This window comes from Hibiscus syriacus, unplaced genomic scaffold (assembly GCF_006381635.1).
Source record: "Hibiscus syriacus cultivar Baekdansim isolate YM2019G1 unplaced genomic scaffold, ASM638163v2 tig00111540_pilon, whole genome shotgun sequence".
NCBI classification, from domain to species: Eukaryota; Viridiplantae; Streptophyta; class Magnoliopsida; order Malvales; family Malvaceae; genus Hibiscus; species Hibiscus syriacus.
Window position 1 is genome coordinate 1,132,667 of NW_024063114.1, and position 16,367 is coordinate 1,149,033.

The following is a 16,367-nucleotide window of genomic DNA, read 5'->3' on the forward strand; positions in this document are numbered from 1 at the left end:
TCCCCACTGATTTATTTATTGTCACCACAGCTTAAAATTCTCTACATTATTAATTAAAGTAATAAGCAGTTTGTATTGTTTAAGTAAGATTTTATGATCAAATCATTATATATGTAAAAAAAAATTCATTGAAAGATTTATCTATCAAAATTAGATGTGTAATATGGATCGATCCAAATTAGTTAGGGAGAAATTTTGGAACTAGAGGACAACAAAAAAAAAAATCAGATTTGAAATTAAATTATTATCATACTTTTAGTTTTGTTAAAATTTACAAAGTAACGTATTAAATAAATTTTCCTTATTTTTTAGAACCAAAAATATTTTCCAATTAGGAAATTGAAATATGTTTGATGGTCATGGTATTTGATGTTAATAAATATATATTTTTTGAAATATTAATAAATATTATTTAATATTGAAATTTAAAAAAATATTAATGAATTTGTCGATAGTCTTGATGTTTAAACAACAAAAATTAAATATTTTATTAAAATTTATTAATATAAAGAATTAAAAAAAAAGCTTTCGGAACTCCATAAACAGCAAAGCTAACCAAAATCTTTGAACGGTTTATTTTACCGCTTGTAGTAGGAAGAAACCCCACCAAAGCCAAATCCTTTTTACTATGTTTTCTCACTTTTTTTTTAAATTTTCAATTTTACCTGCCATTAATGCTTGGTATAATTCTAAATCTAGAGTTTCTATCTTGTAGTTCCTTCCCTATTTGAAAATAAGCAGAAGAGAAAGGGACTAAGATCTGACCCCATCTCTCCTTTGCTTCGCCAAAAACTCTCAAAACCCCTTTTTCCCCTCTCTCAAAGGGTTTCCTTATCCTCTCTTACAAATCTCTCTAAAAGGGTAATCCTTTAATCTTTCTTTCATTTCTCATGTTTTTCTCTCTGGGATTTTTGTTTGATCTGTTTTGACTTTTTCACCTCTTTTGGCCTTTTTGAAAATTCTGGGATATTCTTAATTGGTTCGTTGTTGATTTGCATTCAATTTTTTTAATATATAAAGGCTTGATCTTGCTGTCATAACTTAATTTTTCTCTTTTAGTTTTTTGATCCGGATTTTATATTACTGTGGTTGATCAATCATGTATTTTTGTTGTTCGATTTATCCGATTTGATATTGTTTATAAAGATCTCGTGTAGAATAAAGGAAAAAAAACTGAAGCATCTGTTGTTTATTTAATATATTAATATCCTTGAAGCCAATTTACAAAATTCCTGCAAAACAAATAGCTTTAGATTGATCTTCTTAATGTTGTTATACTATTTGATATTTTACTCCTTGTTTTTGATTTTATTATGTCTTGAATTGTCCAGTGATTAATGGGTGTTGAAGTTGTGGGATCTGAAATGGTAAAAGTATCTGTTGACAATGCAACTGAAGTTGACGAGTCACTTCTTCACGATAAGGAAAACGGGAAACTGGACAAGGATCGGGTTCATAGTGAACCCATTGAAGTCGGTTCCGATGCCGAGGAACCAAATAAGGGAGAAGAGAAAAATGTATCTGATGCTAACTTTCCGAGTGATGCAGTTGCCGACTGGCCTGCGCCTAAGCAGATCCACTATTTTTACTTTGTAAGGTATCGTCCTTTTGATGATCCAAAGATAAAGGCCAAAACCGATCAGGTTGATAAGGAGATGCAAAAGTTGAATAAACTCAGGTTTCAGCTTATTGATGAATTAAAATCATACAAGGTGAGTGAATTGCAATTAATTTCGTTTAGTTGGATAGCGTTATTGTTGGCTTAAAATTAGATCAATAAACTATGTTTCGAATATGATATCTGGTTTGTTTAGGGTTGTCGTGCTCTTAAGATATTCATATGCCATCCTGTTTTGTTTTTCATTGGTTCCTATAGATTAGGTGACATTAATGTTGCGACGATATGGATCATTTATCTGATTGTCGGAACCGCAAGTCCTTGAGCATGAAACTAATAATCGCATATATGTTATTGCTTTTTTTACATGTGGTGCGGAATGGGATTTGGTATATATCAGTTCCTCGTTGCTGTATTTTCCTCAAATTGCGAAAGATTCTAAGCTCATTATGCTGCTGCTGTTTAAAGTTAATATCTTTATGTTAATGCAGTCGGATCGAGCAGAGCTGCTATCTCAAGTGAAAGCCCTGAATGTTGATTTCGAGCAGTTTAAGACAATGTTAGGTGAGAAAAAGAAGGAAATGGAACCACTGCAGCAGGCTTTGGGCAAGCTTCGCAATAATAACAATGGTGGAGGTCGTGGTGGTATGTGTTCTTCTGAGGAAGAGCTGAATGATCTTGTATGCTTCTACTGTAAACGAGATTTAAGCATTGTTTTTCCGCTGCAGTCGATCCTTTGCTCTCTCTCTTTCTGGCACTTATCCGGAATTGATAAATTGCAGATCTATAGCTTGCAATATCGCATCCAGCATGAAAGCATCCCATTGTCCGAGGAGAAGCAGCTCCTTAGAGAAATCAAACAACTAGAGGGAACCCGAGACAAAGTTATTGCCAACGCGGCGATGAGGACAAAGATTCAGGAATCACTGGGTCAGAAAGAAGACATTCAAGATCAAGTTAAAGTAAGAAAATTCTGTTTTGCACAATTTTTCTATCAGAATTTTCTTTTCCCCTTTTGTATCAAAGTATAGACTACTGTAAAATTAGACTAATGAACTTGCTATATTTGTTTCATTGTAGCTTATGGGTAATGATTTGGATGGAGTAAGGAAGGAACAAAATGCTATATGGTCTAAGAAAAAGCAAATTAAAGAAAAAGTGAATGCGATAGAGAGCAAAATCGAAGCTTTACAGGAAGAGCTGAACACCGTGATCCAGAAGAGGAACAAAGCTTATGAAACCATGCAGCAACTGTGGAAACAACGAGATGAGGCGGTATGTTGTTCATTGCTTTAAATTGAATCTTTTTTTGTCCTGGTTTTGCATGAGATACTCTACTTTTTTTTCTTTTTTCTATTTCTCTCTTTGCATGAATAGATGCGGTTTTCTATGGGCCTCGGAATGGATACGTCTCTTTTGCATTTGGATGTTTTCTTCTTGGCTCTGCTTACGGATGAAAAAATAAATTTTAACATTTATTCTTTGTCATTTCTGAAGTTGTTTTGGTCATGATTGTTATAATATAATGAATTTTCGATCGGTATGTATTTCCGGGTTTTTCATAATGAAAATTACTTCTGTTTTGCAATTCAGAATGCTCACTTTTACCAAAGCCGGTCACTCTTAAACAAAGCCAAAGAGCTAGCAGCAAAGAAAGATATAAAGGGTCTTGAGGAGCTTTCGACTGTTGAGGTTGTTCAGAATATTGGTTAATGTTATGTCTCGAGTATCGCCTATGTTATAGTTTTTGGCTCCTCTTATTTTTTGTATTGTGCAGGTCGAGAAGTTTATGGCTTTGTGGAGCAGCAAGAAAGCCGTCCGGGACGATTATGAGAAAAGGGTTTTGTTGTCCCTGGACCAGAGGCAATTAAGTCGGGATGGTCGGATAAGGAATCCCGATGAGAAACCACTGGTTGTACAGGTGGCACCGGTGCCTTCTGCACCTGAAACGATTCCAAAACCTAGTGTCCGACAACCAAAGGAAGAAGCCAAACCTTCTCCTGAACCAGATACGAAACCAAAAAAAGGCAAGAAAGATGCTGACATCAAATTAGTTGAGTCAAAATCTTCTCCCAAGAATGATGCCGTAGCTGAGAAAGAGATCTCTGGATCCGGCAACTTGCAAAAGGAAGCCGAAAAGAAATCTGCTGAGAAGGAAATCGACGCAGCTAAACTGAAAGAAATGAAGAGAGAAGAGGAAATAGCAAAAGCGAAGCAAGCCATGGAAAGGAAGAAGAAGAAGGCTGAAGAAAAAGCAGCCAAAGCAGCCATAAGAGCTCAAAAGGAAGCTGAAAAGAAGCTCAAGGAAATTGTTTCATTCTTTAATCATGTTTTGCTCGTCGCTAACTAGTTTGCAGATCTAAACTAATCTTTTTATTTTATTTTATTTCCCCCCTTTCAGGATCGCGAGAAGAAGGCAAAGAACAAGGCGGCAGCATGTGCAAATACTGAGGAACCGACCGAAGCTGTGGTTGAGGCTCCAGAACCTGAGAAGGATGAAAATGCCGATGCAGCAGTTCCTGCTTCTGTTGTGGGGAAGGATAAAGTTCAGAAGGAGAACACCATAAGGTACAGGAACCGAACTAAAGGTCGTGATTCACTACCGAGACCCATCCTGAAACGTAAGAAGTCGACCAACTACTGGATGTGGGCTGCCCCTGCTGCACTGGTGGTGCTGGTACTTATAGCTTTGGGTTACTATTATCTTGCATGAAGAAAGTTAAACTCGAACCGGAACCGAACCGAATGAGTTATACAGACAAACTTTTTCGGTTGATAGTGGTTGAAGTTAGTTAATTTCGTTCGTTGCATCCCAATAGGGATGTACATCCCATAATGTTGCTGGTAGTTCAGTCTTAATGCTTTACTGAGAACAAAACCATGTACTTTTTGTTTGTAGTATTTTTAAAAAAATTTATTGCAATGAGATGATAAAGTTAATCATATTACTGTGTGATTATGTATAAGAAGCTACACAAATATAAATAATTTAAAAGTTGATCACCAATAAGCAAGTAAAAAGTTTAAATACGTGCTAAATTCTTAATTAGGATTAGTCTTCTAATTTAAAAAAAGGGCCCGTACAGATTGAAAAATAAAATTATCAACAGAAGATGCCAAAATATTTTGTTGTTAGTACTAATTTTGCAAAAAAGAAAAAGGGTAAATTAACTATTTCATCAATAAACTATGAGGTTAATTTCATTTTGAACATAGAAAAATAGTTGAGGACTAAATAGTTAATTTATCCAAAGTAAAATAGTGCACTGTTTAGCGTTTTAGGATAGTGTTTGTTCATTAACTAGTTTTGTTAACGGAATGAAACAATAACAATGGCTGCCGCAAGCCTCACCTCCCCATGGCTTCTTCGAAGAGCATTTCTAGCTTTGGCTTTCTCTCAACCTCTTCATTTCAATAAAAATCTTTCCTTCTGTGGAAATCGCTCTTTTCTGTTTCATAAATCTCTAAATTTTTTTCCAATGTCAAATAAATGCAAAGTAATGTTCTCCTATTTTCTTTATTATTCACCTTTAATTTAAATTACATATTTTTTTTATTTAATTAATCTTTTTTTATATGAAAAAAGATTAATTATTTTATTTATTTTTTAGCACGCTATCTATTTACTCTTATATTATATCTTTTTTCACGATTAGATTTGACATCAATTCTCTATAATCAAATGATGTTTATTTAGTTATCTTATTGATTTATTTCTACTTTAGACCTTCATATTCGAAATTGATAGGTGCTCGTAAATCGTAATATTAAAGATATATCATGATTAAGATATGATAATGTCAATTTGTTAACGACTTTTTATTATTATATATTTTTATATTTTTGTTGATAATGGTTATACTTCATCATCGACAATGATGTTTATTTATATTTATCATTTTTTATGATCCTTCTTTTATGTCATTATTGTTATATGATTTTTATTTTAATGTTGTTTATGTTCATCCTATCATTAATAATGATATTTGTTTATAATCTTTTCAGTATCTATATCCTTCATCATTGACAATAACAAATAATCCTGTTTTATTTTTATTTTTTTTAATCAGGAATTATATCCTAAACTCAAATGCAACTAATTACTTTGAAATATGGAAGAAATAATGAAAAAATAAAATAAAAAGAGAAATCAACATATAAAACTTGGAAGCAAAACTATAAACGTTAAAGCACAGATATTATTCATTAAATATCAAAACATTAATCAACAACAAAGTAATATAAAATATCTAAAACCCACCTTCAGGGATGGACATGGAACCGAATCAGACCCGATCGGGTCGGGTTTTTAAAAAAATTGGGTTTGGTTTAGGTTTTTTAAAGGTGAGTTCGGGTCGGGTCGGATTCGAGTTTATGGTGAAAACAACCCGACCCGAAAAAAATATAATTTTACCTTATATATTTATGAATAATTACAATAATACCCCTCTATATATTATTTTTTCAATAAAATCACTGTTTTTATTTAATAAAAATAATATTTTATTATTATTTCGGGTCGGATCGGATTTAGATTTTATATCAAAAAGTCGAGTCGGGTTCATGGTGGAGGTTATATATTTTTCGGGTTAGGTCGGGTGAACGATGTAAACTTTTTTGGCCGAAACCCGACCCATGCCCATCACTATTCAAGAGAGACAACGATCATACTAAACAAAACGCTGGCAGCAAGCAACACTGCACTCGAATAAGTCGTTGTAGCAGATGAACTCGACGGCGCCGGAGATGAACGGTTGGTCGGAGCAATGGTTTGACTTCCACAGGTAGCCTGAGAATCGGACGGCGAAGAATCAATGGGAGAAGGAGAAACACCTTGCGGAGGTGCTGGTGGACTTGAACTGGTTGAAGGTGCCGGTGGACTTAAACCGGTAGACGGTGCCGGTGGACTTAAACCGGTAGACGGTGCCGGTGAGGAATCAGAGGGAGTTGACGCTTGTGGTGACGGAGATGCTGTAGGGCCATGAGACACCGGAGACTGCTAAGGGCCGTACTGTGGAGCATGAGTCGATGGCACCGGTGAACGCGTCAGACCATGAGCCATGACTATATATAGAGAGAGATATACACACATGAAGCTCCAAAGAAACCTCTTCAAACCCAAAACTTTCAATTTTGGAAATTGACAGAGTTTTGGATTTTAATTAAAAACATAAAAAAACGTGTGGAATTGAGCCTATGTTGTTAAGAGTATCATCATTTGAAGAAATGAAATGGGAAGGAGTGTTTAAAATATAGAAATGAAATGTATAAATATTGAGGACTAAATGTATAATTATTTAATTTTTAATAGCAACGTTACTTTCTCTATTAAATGTTAACTACAAGTGGCTTATTGACACACTTAAATAGTTAAGTGAACTGTTTTAAAATTGATGACTAAAATTAAAAAGTACAATAGTTAAATTATCATACGGATATTTTACCCTAAAATGCAAGCACAGAGTTAATATTTCAAAAATGAAAAATAAAAATCAATAACAAAGGCCCAATTCGATCATCGGCCATGTTGGGAAAAATCAGCCCGTGTTAATTATTTAGCCCAATATAACATAAAGTAATATATGTAGGGATCTTTCAAAAAAAAATATTTTATTTAGGGATCTAAATATTTTCTACGGTGACTGGAACTCGTCACGTTGAGATGACGAATTCTAAGTAAATTATTTTTATTCAATTCTTTTACTCCGATGTGATAAAATTTAACTAAGAATTATATTTTATTAGAACTCGTCATCTCAACTTGATGAGTTTGAATAAAAAATATTATTTGGGCAAAGTCGTCGCCTCGAGGTAGGGATGGGCATGAGACTTGAACCTGACAGGTTTCAACCCGAGCAACCCAATCGGGTCTGGTTTTTTAAATCGGTTTCGGGTTGGGTTTTTAAAGGTGATGATCGGGTCTGATCGGATTCGGGTTTATGGTGAAAAATACACGACCCGATCTGATCCGGAAAAAATAATTTACCTTACATATTTAGAAATAATTATAATAATACCCCTCTATATATTATTTTTTAATTAAATCATTGTTTTTATTAAATAAAAATAATATTTTTTATTATTTTGATTCGGGTCGGATCGTATTTAGGTCAGGTGGAAGGTATGTATTTTTCTAGTCGGGTGAAAGATGTAAATTTTTCGGATCACCAACCCGACCCAAACCCGATTCATGTCAATCCCTATCTCAAGGTGATGAATTCCTTGCCAAAATAGCCAAAATAAATTTATATATGTCCGTCTTATTAGGCAAATTTTTTTTGCTCGGTAACCATATTGGGCCAAAAAAACCTTGTTCTTGACCTAAATGGGTTGCCTTAGCTCCCCTTGTTACAAACTCCCTCTCAACGGCGTCTTTTAATGCAATTAAATTTACAAGTAAAAGATTCCAAGTAAAAGAGAGAAAAATACCAAGTCGAGAAATTCCATTAACAAACATTTTTTTATGCTCTAATTTCTCGATCTCTTTCAAAACTCTGAAAAATCCACTCTTTTGACAAAAACCGAGGGAGACAAATATCGAAACAACGATACAGAAAGATCTGCAAAAACCCAACAGGTAAAATTGAAAAAAGAAATCTCGAACAAATGGATTTGTTGTGTTTTTTTTTCTTTCTCGTTAGACACACTTGGGGATGTTGTGGTTCCACTATCGAAGGAGAAAGAATTTTGTAAATGGTATTTGTTTAATTTGGTTGTAAGAATTCATGTTGTTTATGTTATAATGTGAATTTTAGGATAATCCTATGTTTTATTGATTTTTTTCTTTTTGGTTTCTATCGTGCATTCTTTGCTTTCAGTGTGAGATAGCTTATAGGCATTTTCTAACTTTATTTATTTTGTGTTCGGGTTTTTAGACCTTGAAAATGTGGGAATGTTGTAAGATATGCTTTCGTTGTTGTTAATTATGGATGTAGTTTTTACTTGAGGATATTAATGTTTTTCTTCTTCTTTTTTAACATTTTTTGTTTCAGAGATTGGGTTTTTGAGGCTGCTTTTGGATATTTGGATGTGGGTATTGAACTGTAATTGAAGAATGGGTGGAATGTGAATGGTTTGAGGGGTTTAATTTTGGGGTGGCTTTGATCCTTGGTGTCCAAGGAGTTTGTGTGTTGAAATGGCTGATATAGAAGGTTTACAAGCAGCAGCAGGGTCTAGATTTAGTCAGGTGGAGTTGATTGGTAGAGGATCCTTTGGTGATGTCTATAAAGCGTAAGTGTATTATCTTGATTTCTTTCCCAATCACATTGCTTCAGTACAGTTGCATTGTTTATTTACATTTTGTTATAAGAAAAGAACTTTAATGTGCTAGTTATACTTGCTAATTGTGATTGAATGTATGTTGCTCATTATAATTTTTTTTACAGTGCTTAATTTAGAGTTGTTTTGTGTTTATGGGGTTAGATTATCGATACCAATGCCTCAAGTCTTAAGTTGAATATATGAGATGTCCCTAAGATTTGAAATATAAAGAAAGAATCTGTCTTCCTGTCTGTTGGGGTAAAAGAAGCTTAAAGGGCTGTTGGGTGCTGATTGACTATCAAATCATAGGAATATATGGAGACATCTGAACTTTATGAGTATTCTAATTACTTTGTTCAATTGTGTTTGTTATTTTGTTATTTCGTTTTGTAATGTTTGTAGCAGTTGGATGATCTTGCTCTATGAATATGGATATACTAAAATAAGCTTTGAGAAATGAGAGTGAATGGCTGTTTAAATAATGAATCTTGGTAATGAAAATGAGATGGATAACTGATGTTTTTCTTGATTTGCAGGTTTGATAAGGAGTTGAACAAAGTAGTTGCTATTAAAGTTATTGATTTAGAGGAATCGTAAGTTGGTTCATTTGTTAAATTAGCAAGAAAGTATTCTAATTTATATACTATCTTCTGTTTGTAGTTCCTTTTTCAAGTTAGATCTGCCAACTTTGGACACAATACATTTACACGGCACAACCGTGAATGATAAGAAAACACGACAAGAAAAAAATAACACGAACAAGACACGAATTAATGAATGTGTCAAAATAGATATAACATTAATTGTTTATGTGTCAAAGTTTATAAATATTCAATATCTTAAACACAATTATGACACATGAAATTACACAAACAAAAAAAACTCGAGTTGTTGGGGCTATGTCAAGTATTAGCATCTTCCTCTTAGTCTATGTTAATTAATTGCATCAATTGTTTGTTCACGTGTCCAGCATAGTAAATTTATCTTCCCCTTGTCAATATCGTCCTTAGAAGCATTATAATTGATCAACTTGCATGGGAGTTGCAGAAGCCTCTACTTACTAACAAGTAGCTGGGACATATAAATCTTCTTTCATTTCACTGTTTTTATTTTTATTTTGGTTTTTAGCTGTTTCTTATGGTCGCGTTGTTTTGCATTTTGCAGCGAGGATGAAATTGAGGACATCCAGAATGTATTGCCTTACTTACCTGGGAGCTAGTATCCTAAGTTTTCAATGAGTAGGTTACTAGGTTTTTCATATGTTCTGTTTTTGTTCCAGGAAATTTCTGTTTTGTCACAATGCCGCTGTCCATACATCACAGAGTATTATGGTTCCTACCTTCACCAAACTAAACTGTGGATAATAATGGAATACATGGCTGGTGGTTCAGTTGCTGACCTAGTATGTTACTTCTATGATTTGCTTCTGCATGTTTGATTCATCAAGTATCATTGCTTAAGACTATGCTTTAAATGATAAGGAATAGGTTTAATGTTGCTCTATGTATTACTTGAGGTGCTGAGGAACTTGGTTACCTAGCTTTTTCCATATTACTTTTCTTATAATATTTCCCTCATAGATCAAAGGGCATTGACCTTGATTTCCTTCTCTCGCTCTCTATTAGGGGGTTGTTGGGGGTTGGGGTCGGGGGCATTGGAAAAGGGGAGAGTTGCTAATAGTGATCTTGTGTAATTTTAAAAGTATTAACCTCATGATAAAGATTCTATATAACTATTTTCATTCCTAAATTTCATCTAAAGTAGGTAAAGATAATTACAAAACTTTGAAGGTATTGCTACTGTCTTTCCTATGATAGTGCTTTTAGCTCCAATTTGAAGGCACTTTTCTTAATAGACATCGGTAGTCTTTTTCTTCTTTTATTTCCCTGTTCTAATGCAGCACACAATCTCCGTTTCGATTTTTTTGGAGGGTATAATACAACTACCAATTTCATCATATCTCTCTTCTCTTTGCATATGAACTAGCCTTTGTCCACTCATATTTGTGTCAATGAACTTGTTTGTTATCTGTTCTTTTTTGCACTATAATTCTCGAATAACGTTCTTTTCTTTTTATTTTCTGGAAAGTTAATGGCTACTCTTTGTGAGCAGCTCCAACCTGGTCATCCACTAGATGAAATGTCCATTGCCGGTATCATAAGGGATTTGCTGCATGCAATTGAATACCTACATAATGAAGGAAAGATTCACAGAGATATCAAAGGTTGTTTTTTATTCACTCACTTTACCCACTTGTAAGGTATACGATATAGTGTCACATATATAAGAAGAATTTTAGAACATTCGGTTCAGAGATTTGTATAGGTACATGCCTGCTTCAAATTATTCTTCTCTTTTTTTTTGAGCCACTTGATTTTTAACTGTTGTTTGCATATATCAACTTACCTTCTTACTGCCAACATTTTTTACCATCACTTTTGGCAGCGGCAAACATTTTATTGGCTGAGAATGGTGATGTTAAGGTACTTCTCTTCCTCTCAAATGGACTCAAATTTAGCATGAATTATTTCTGTAGAGTTGCTATGCATATAAGTATCCAGTTGGTACAGGTATATGCATTCTGCTGTTGGCATTTAAGTCTGTGCCCATGAAACAGGTTGCAGATTTTGGTGTTTCAGCACAACTAACAAGGACGATATCCCGGAGAAAGGTACAATACATTTTCTTTTTCGAGTTAATAGCACAAGATGTCAAACTATGACCCCCATTCTAATTTGGTCCCTAAACTTTAAAACATTATGTCCAGCTAACTCTACAAGTTTTTGAAGGTCCTGATAATTAAAAATTCTAATCTATTTTTTAGAAGGTCACAGGTTCAAATCCCTGGAGCTTCAAAAACAGATTACAATTTTTTTAACCAGCAGAGTTAACCGCACGTTAACAAAAGGATCAAAATGGATTTATACTGATAGTTTGAGGATTGATATATGATATTTTAAATCTTAAGTACCAATTTAGAATGGGGTCCTAGTTTAGGGACTGAAATAAAATGCTTTAAAGTTTAGAGATCAATTTAGAATGAGATCATAATTTGGGGACATCATGTGCAATTATCTATTTTTTGTTAACACCATTTTTCCAATAAGCATGAATGCTCTTTCGGGCTTTGTCTTCCGCTATTTTTTCCTTAATATCCATGCCTTTAGTGACACCCTAATTTCTGGCTGCTCTGTCTGCCCCCTCTGTGTGTAGAATGGTGTGATAGTCGTATGATCAGCAATGAACTAACATGGTTGACAACATCAGACTTTTGTAGGAACACCATTCTGGATGGCACCAGAAGTGATTCAGAATTCAGATGGATACAATGAAAAGGTACTTCTACACCTGTGCTTATATTTCTTGAGTTTTCTAACATGTTTTGCTGCTTTCACCTCACATCTATTTGTGCATTCTCTCTATCTATTAAGCACATATGCGCAGCCTGCCGTATCTTTGTCTGCTAAGCCTTGTCGAATAATGGGCGTTCCATCACTCCAGTTATTTTCTGTTACAGGCAGATATATGGTCTTTGGGAATAACTGTGATTGAAATGGCCAAAGGAGAACCTCCATTGGCTGACCTTCACCCTATGAGAGTTCTTTTTATAATACCCCGAGAAAATCCGCCGCAGGTAATATCATTAGTTTTGTTATCATGATGAAATTTGTGTCAAATGATTTATTCTTATGTTTTTCATTCTCTTGGCGAAATCATTATGATTTACATTTTGATGTAATCCTAAATTTCTATCCTGCAGTTGGATGAACATTTTTCCCGCCCTATGAAAGAATTTGTTTCTTTATGTTTAAAGAAGGTACCTGCTGAGGTGAGCAATTATGCTTTCAGCTTCCGTATGTGTCTGTATTTTAGGTATGTTGTATTGTGACTGTTGTCTTGAACTCTGTGAGCTGCCTATAAATCGCAAAATTTATGTTGATGTGCTGTCTTTTAAAACTACTCTGATGTGTAAAAGTTAAGTGAACCTGGAATTTTGGTTAAATTGTTTCCGAGTTCTTTAAATTTCCTTATTCTTTTTTTTAATCTGTTTAATTTCAGAGGGCTAGTGCCAAGGAACTTCTCAAGCATCGTTTTATCAAGACCGCTAGGAAGAGTCAGAGGCTTCTCGAGAGAATTAGGTGCCATCACTTACTCGGTTCTTTGTGATCTACATATTATGGGAATTTTCTGTGTCAGCATCTGATAAGGAATATGCTTATGTTGTTTGTTCTGTTTTTTAAAATGTCATGATTAGGGGATGCTATGCTTGAAGTATCATTCTTACATTGGTTATTGTAGTTAAGATGCTTGCATTTTTTTTGTTCTTAATAGAGACCGGCCAAAGTACCAATTGAAGGAAGATGCTGAAACCCCCAGAAACAGCCCCAATCCTTTAGGGGAATTTACTGACACTGTGAAGGTATTAAGAGATATAAGAGGTGAAGGAACTGTTCGAACTAGGTGGGTTGACCATGTTAATTAGCAATTACTTTTTTGATTTTGATGGGATTCTTACTGACCTCTTCTGATCAGCAGTAATATGGGGAAAACATTTAGAAGTGCTGGATGGGACTTCAGTATTGGTGGAATGCAGAATACAGGCACCGTTCGAACTGCTCCAAAACCTCCGCAAGTTAGAGAAAGGAAATCGGACGTTTCATATAATCAAGCTAAACTGAGACCTCCAAGTGGGAATGCACTTAATGAATTCCCTGACGTTTCCTTTGGCGAAGGCATTAGAGAGTCACATTCCGATGAAAATCAGGATAACTACCATGATGTAAGACTCTCTCTCTCTCACACACACACACAAAAACCTATGTGCTCAATAAAAAGCTCCATTGCATGGGAGGATCTTTGGGTTTGAAAGACCTCTTTTATTGACAGGTTGGAGCTAAACGTATGATTTTTTTTATTTGACATGCACATGCTTTGTTATTAAATGACCAATTTTTTTTTAGAATTATTGTCCTGTCTGCTTCTTATCAGACTAGAGAAGCTTGCAAAGCTGGATCCACTAGCCATTTCTCACATAGTCTGTTTATGTCTCTCACATTTAACTATATGGTCCTTTTCTGCTTGGATCATATTAAATTGGTTTTTTGTTTTGTTCCCAGGATGAAACATCAGTCAGTGGGTCAGGAACTGTAGTCGTAAGATCTCCTAGAGGATCTCAATCATCTGCTTTGGTTCGTGACCCAAGTTCTCTTGTAAGCCTCCTTCACTTTACTTGCAGTTGTCTCCACAAATATTTAAAGATGAATTCTTGCTCAAATTATGGTTCTTGACCCAGTACTATGCTCAACTTTGGGAGTTAGTCCTTGTACCCTAATTTGGCATAATTTGATCCTCTTACTATTATTAATGTTATACCCTAGTCCAGATCACTAGTACCGTAAAAAGAAATCGTTAATCGTCTGGTGTAGACTGACACCAACATTAATGATTTGGTATAAATCCTCAAGTTGAATATGGTACGGGGCTAAATCCTTGTGTCTCAGCTGTTGATTTTTTAGATTTCAATATGTGTCGTGTAGTCTAGCAGCGGATATGCCTCTTTTGAAGATGCTTCTACCAGTGGAACTATTGTTCTCCATGGACAACATGACGACTCTGATTCTCAAACTCCAAGATCTAGGGTAGGTATTCAAGGGAAGCCTTCGACTGCATCAGCTGAAGATAGTACAGCAAATCTTGCCGAGGTTGTTCACTTTTCATCTTTCTTGATCATCTTACCTGTTGAGATTCCTCCTATATAAATCCGAGTTGATTGAACATGGAGCTCAAATATATTATTAGCTTCTAAATACGGCGTGTATGATCATGCTAATTTATTGAAAAGGTCATTTTTTAACTTGTCGGTCCAGGCAAAGGCTGCAATTCAAGCCGGGCTGACGAGAGGAAATGCTAGGGACAAGTCTGCAATGAGCAAGAACAGTACCCCGGGAAACGAAAACAGAAGAAGATATCAAATGAGTAAGAGTTCCGACTCTTCCAGGTAAACCTGATAAAGAAATAACTTTCGGTATCTTCACTGCAGCATTTTATATGGCTTTGGTTATGATATGGTTGTGCTGATATCTCTATCATTATTTTATTCCTGAAGTTCTCATGAATATTTTGATACACAAAGAGCATTCCCAAGAACACGTCAACCAAGTGATGATGAAGAAAATGCAAAGATTGCATCATCATCTGTACCACTATCCATGTTGCTTATCCCTTCCATTAAAGAGGTGTGCACCACATGATGTTTAGTTATGTTTTTCCTTGCCAATTAATGTGATAGATGTAACTTTGAAATTTTGTTTGAATTTATGTAGTGTTTAACCCAGAGGCTGTATTGAGTTGCTTGGATAGATACAAATTTCTCTATCGAGTATGCAATAACTAGAACTTAATCTAGATTCAGACTCTCTTTCATCCACGTCTAAATAACTTCATTGTATTAACTGATTCATATTATTGATTGAATGAAACAACTGCGTACCAACTCAAGTTAGTAGGTTATGATTAAAAAATGTTAAGATAAATGGAAACTACCAGGATTAAAAGCTAGGATATTGGAAATGGTTTTGACTAGTAGAATGTTGATATAGGGTCATTTGATTTGAGCCCTGCATAATACATGTAAAATTTACGAGGAATTCTGAAAGATGTGATGATTATTCCGTTTCCTGATCAGCTGCTGACATGTGTTAATTTTGCGTTATTCCTGTTCACATCTTAATAGTTCGTCAATGCACGGAATGTAGGTAATTGCTGATGATTCAGAAGGGTCAGTTGCGCATGCGGTTACAAGTTCTTTCATGCTAATGGAGCGTACAAAACCTGGATCTTGTGAAGCTCTTGTATACAAGTTGCTCGATCGATTAGCAAGGTACGTAAAGAAAATAATTTGTTCTCTCACGGTATCCTCTCTTGATTAAACTCAAGTAGACGTAAACTTTTGCAGCTCAAAGGAATCATCAATGAAAGATCTGCATGAGCTTTCATCTCGCTTGTTCAATAAGGGCGAGACACAAAATAGAATCCCAAATACCGACAGTAAGAAAAAGGCGCAGCATAAAGAACTTCATTCGAATTCCAACTTGAGTCCACTAGCAAGATTTCTTCTTTCCAGGTCTGACTGAACATTACTCCCTTAACTAACAAATGATTCATCGTTTGAGAAGTTGAGCTCTTTCTTACAATCTGCTATTTTAATGGGGCACTAAACTGTTCCGGAACCATTTTCGTATGATGCACAGATGGCAAAGCCAAACATCGCGAGATCTCGAGCCTGGTTAAAACGAAAACTGTTGGATCGAGTATACATCTCTGCTTCGTAGTGTGGTTTAATTTTATGCATTTGTTCTGATTTTGATGTTCATAACATGGAAAGCAATTGTGTATTTTATTTCTGCTTCACATTTGTCTTGGCATCATTGATGTATAATTAGGGTTTGCAATTGTAATATCATCAAACATTAATCATTCATTAAACATG

The 16,367-nt window shown here is 34.9% G+C and overlaps 3 protein-coding genes across 6 annotated transcripts; 2 read left to right on the forward strand and 1 right to left on the reverse strand.

Annotated features, from left to right (window-relative positions):
- The first annotated feature begins 728 nt into the window (after positions 1-728).
- LOC120164589 (proton pump-interactor 1-like) lies at positions 729-4,402 on the forward strand. 2 transcript variants are annotated; one of them, XM_039174281.1, is made up of 8 exons: positions 729-863; positions 1,317-1,712; positions 2,110-2,298; positions 2,401-2,580; positions 2,699-2,893; positions 3,212-3,310; positions 3,396-3,923; positions 4,020-4,402. In XM_039174281.1, the coding sequence occupies exons 2-8, from the start codon at positions 1,338-1,340 to the stop codon at positions 4,329-4,331; spliced, it is 1,878 nt and encodes a 625-aa protein (XP_039030212.1). In that variant the 5' UTR covers positions 729-863; positions 1,317-1,337; the 3' UTR covers positions 4,332-4,402. The 2 variants fall into 2 exon arrangements, with proteins under 2 accessions (XP_039030212.1, XP_039030213.1); XM_039174282.1 differs by having other exon boundaries at positions 729-861; positions 1,332-1,712.
- Positions 4,403-6,263: 1,861 nt separating this feature from the next.
- LOC120164623 (proline-rich receptor-like protein kinase PERK8) lies at positions 6,264-6,680 on the reverse strand. The gene is made up of 2 exons (XM_039174301.1): positions 6,671-6,680; positions 6,264-6,589 (listed from the first exon to the last, which is right to left on the reverse strand). The coding sequence occupies exons 1-2, from the start codon at positions 6,678-6,680 to the stop codon at positions 6,264-6,266; spliced, it is 336 nt and encodes a 111-aa protein (XP_039030232.1).
- Positions 6,681-8,044: 1,364 nt separating this feature from the next.
- LOC120164564 (germinal center kinase 1-like) lies at positions 8,045-16,337 on the forward strand. Of its 3 annotated transcripts, XM_039174259.1 has the most exons (21): positions 8,045-8,195; positions 8,611-8,848; positions 9,415-9,471; positions 10,043-10,070; positions 10,158-10,280; positions 10,991-11,102; positions 11,324-11,361; positions 11,496-11,549; positions 12,146-12,214; positions 12,396-12,512; positions 12,639-12,707; positions 12,938-13,017; positions 13,211-13,339; positions 13,415-13,658; positions 13,996-14,088; positions 14,416-14,580; positions 14,746-14,876; positions 14,985-15,114; positions 15,634-15,758; positions 15,834-16,001; positions 16,129-16,336. In XM_039174259.1, exons 2-21 carry the CDS (start codon positions 8,754-8,756, stop codon positions 16,166-16,168), a joined length of 2,067 nt encoding a protein of 688 aa, XP_039030190.1. In that variant the 5' UTR covers positions 8,045-8,195; positions 8,611-8,753; the 3' UTR covers positions 16,169-16,336. The 3 variants fall into 3 exon arrangements, with proteins under 3 accessions (XP_039030190.1, XP_039030191.1, XP_039030192.1); XM_039174260.1 differs by lacking the exon at positions 16,129-16,336 and having other exon boundaries at positions 15,818-15,960; XM_039174261.1 differs by lacking the exons at positions 8,045-8,195; positions 8,611-8,848 and having other exon boundaries at positions 9,428-9,471; positions 10,043-10,116; positions 10,201-10,280; positions 16,129-16,337.
- The last annotated feature ends 30 nt before the right edge of the window (positions 16,338-16,367 follow it).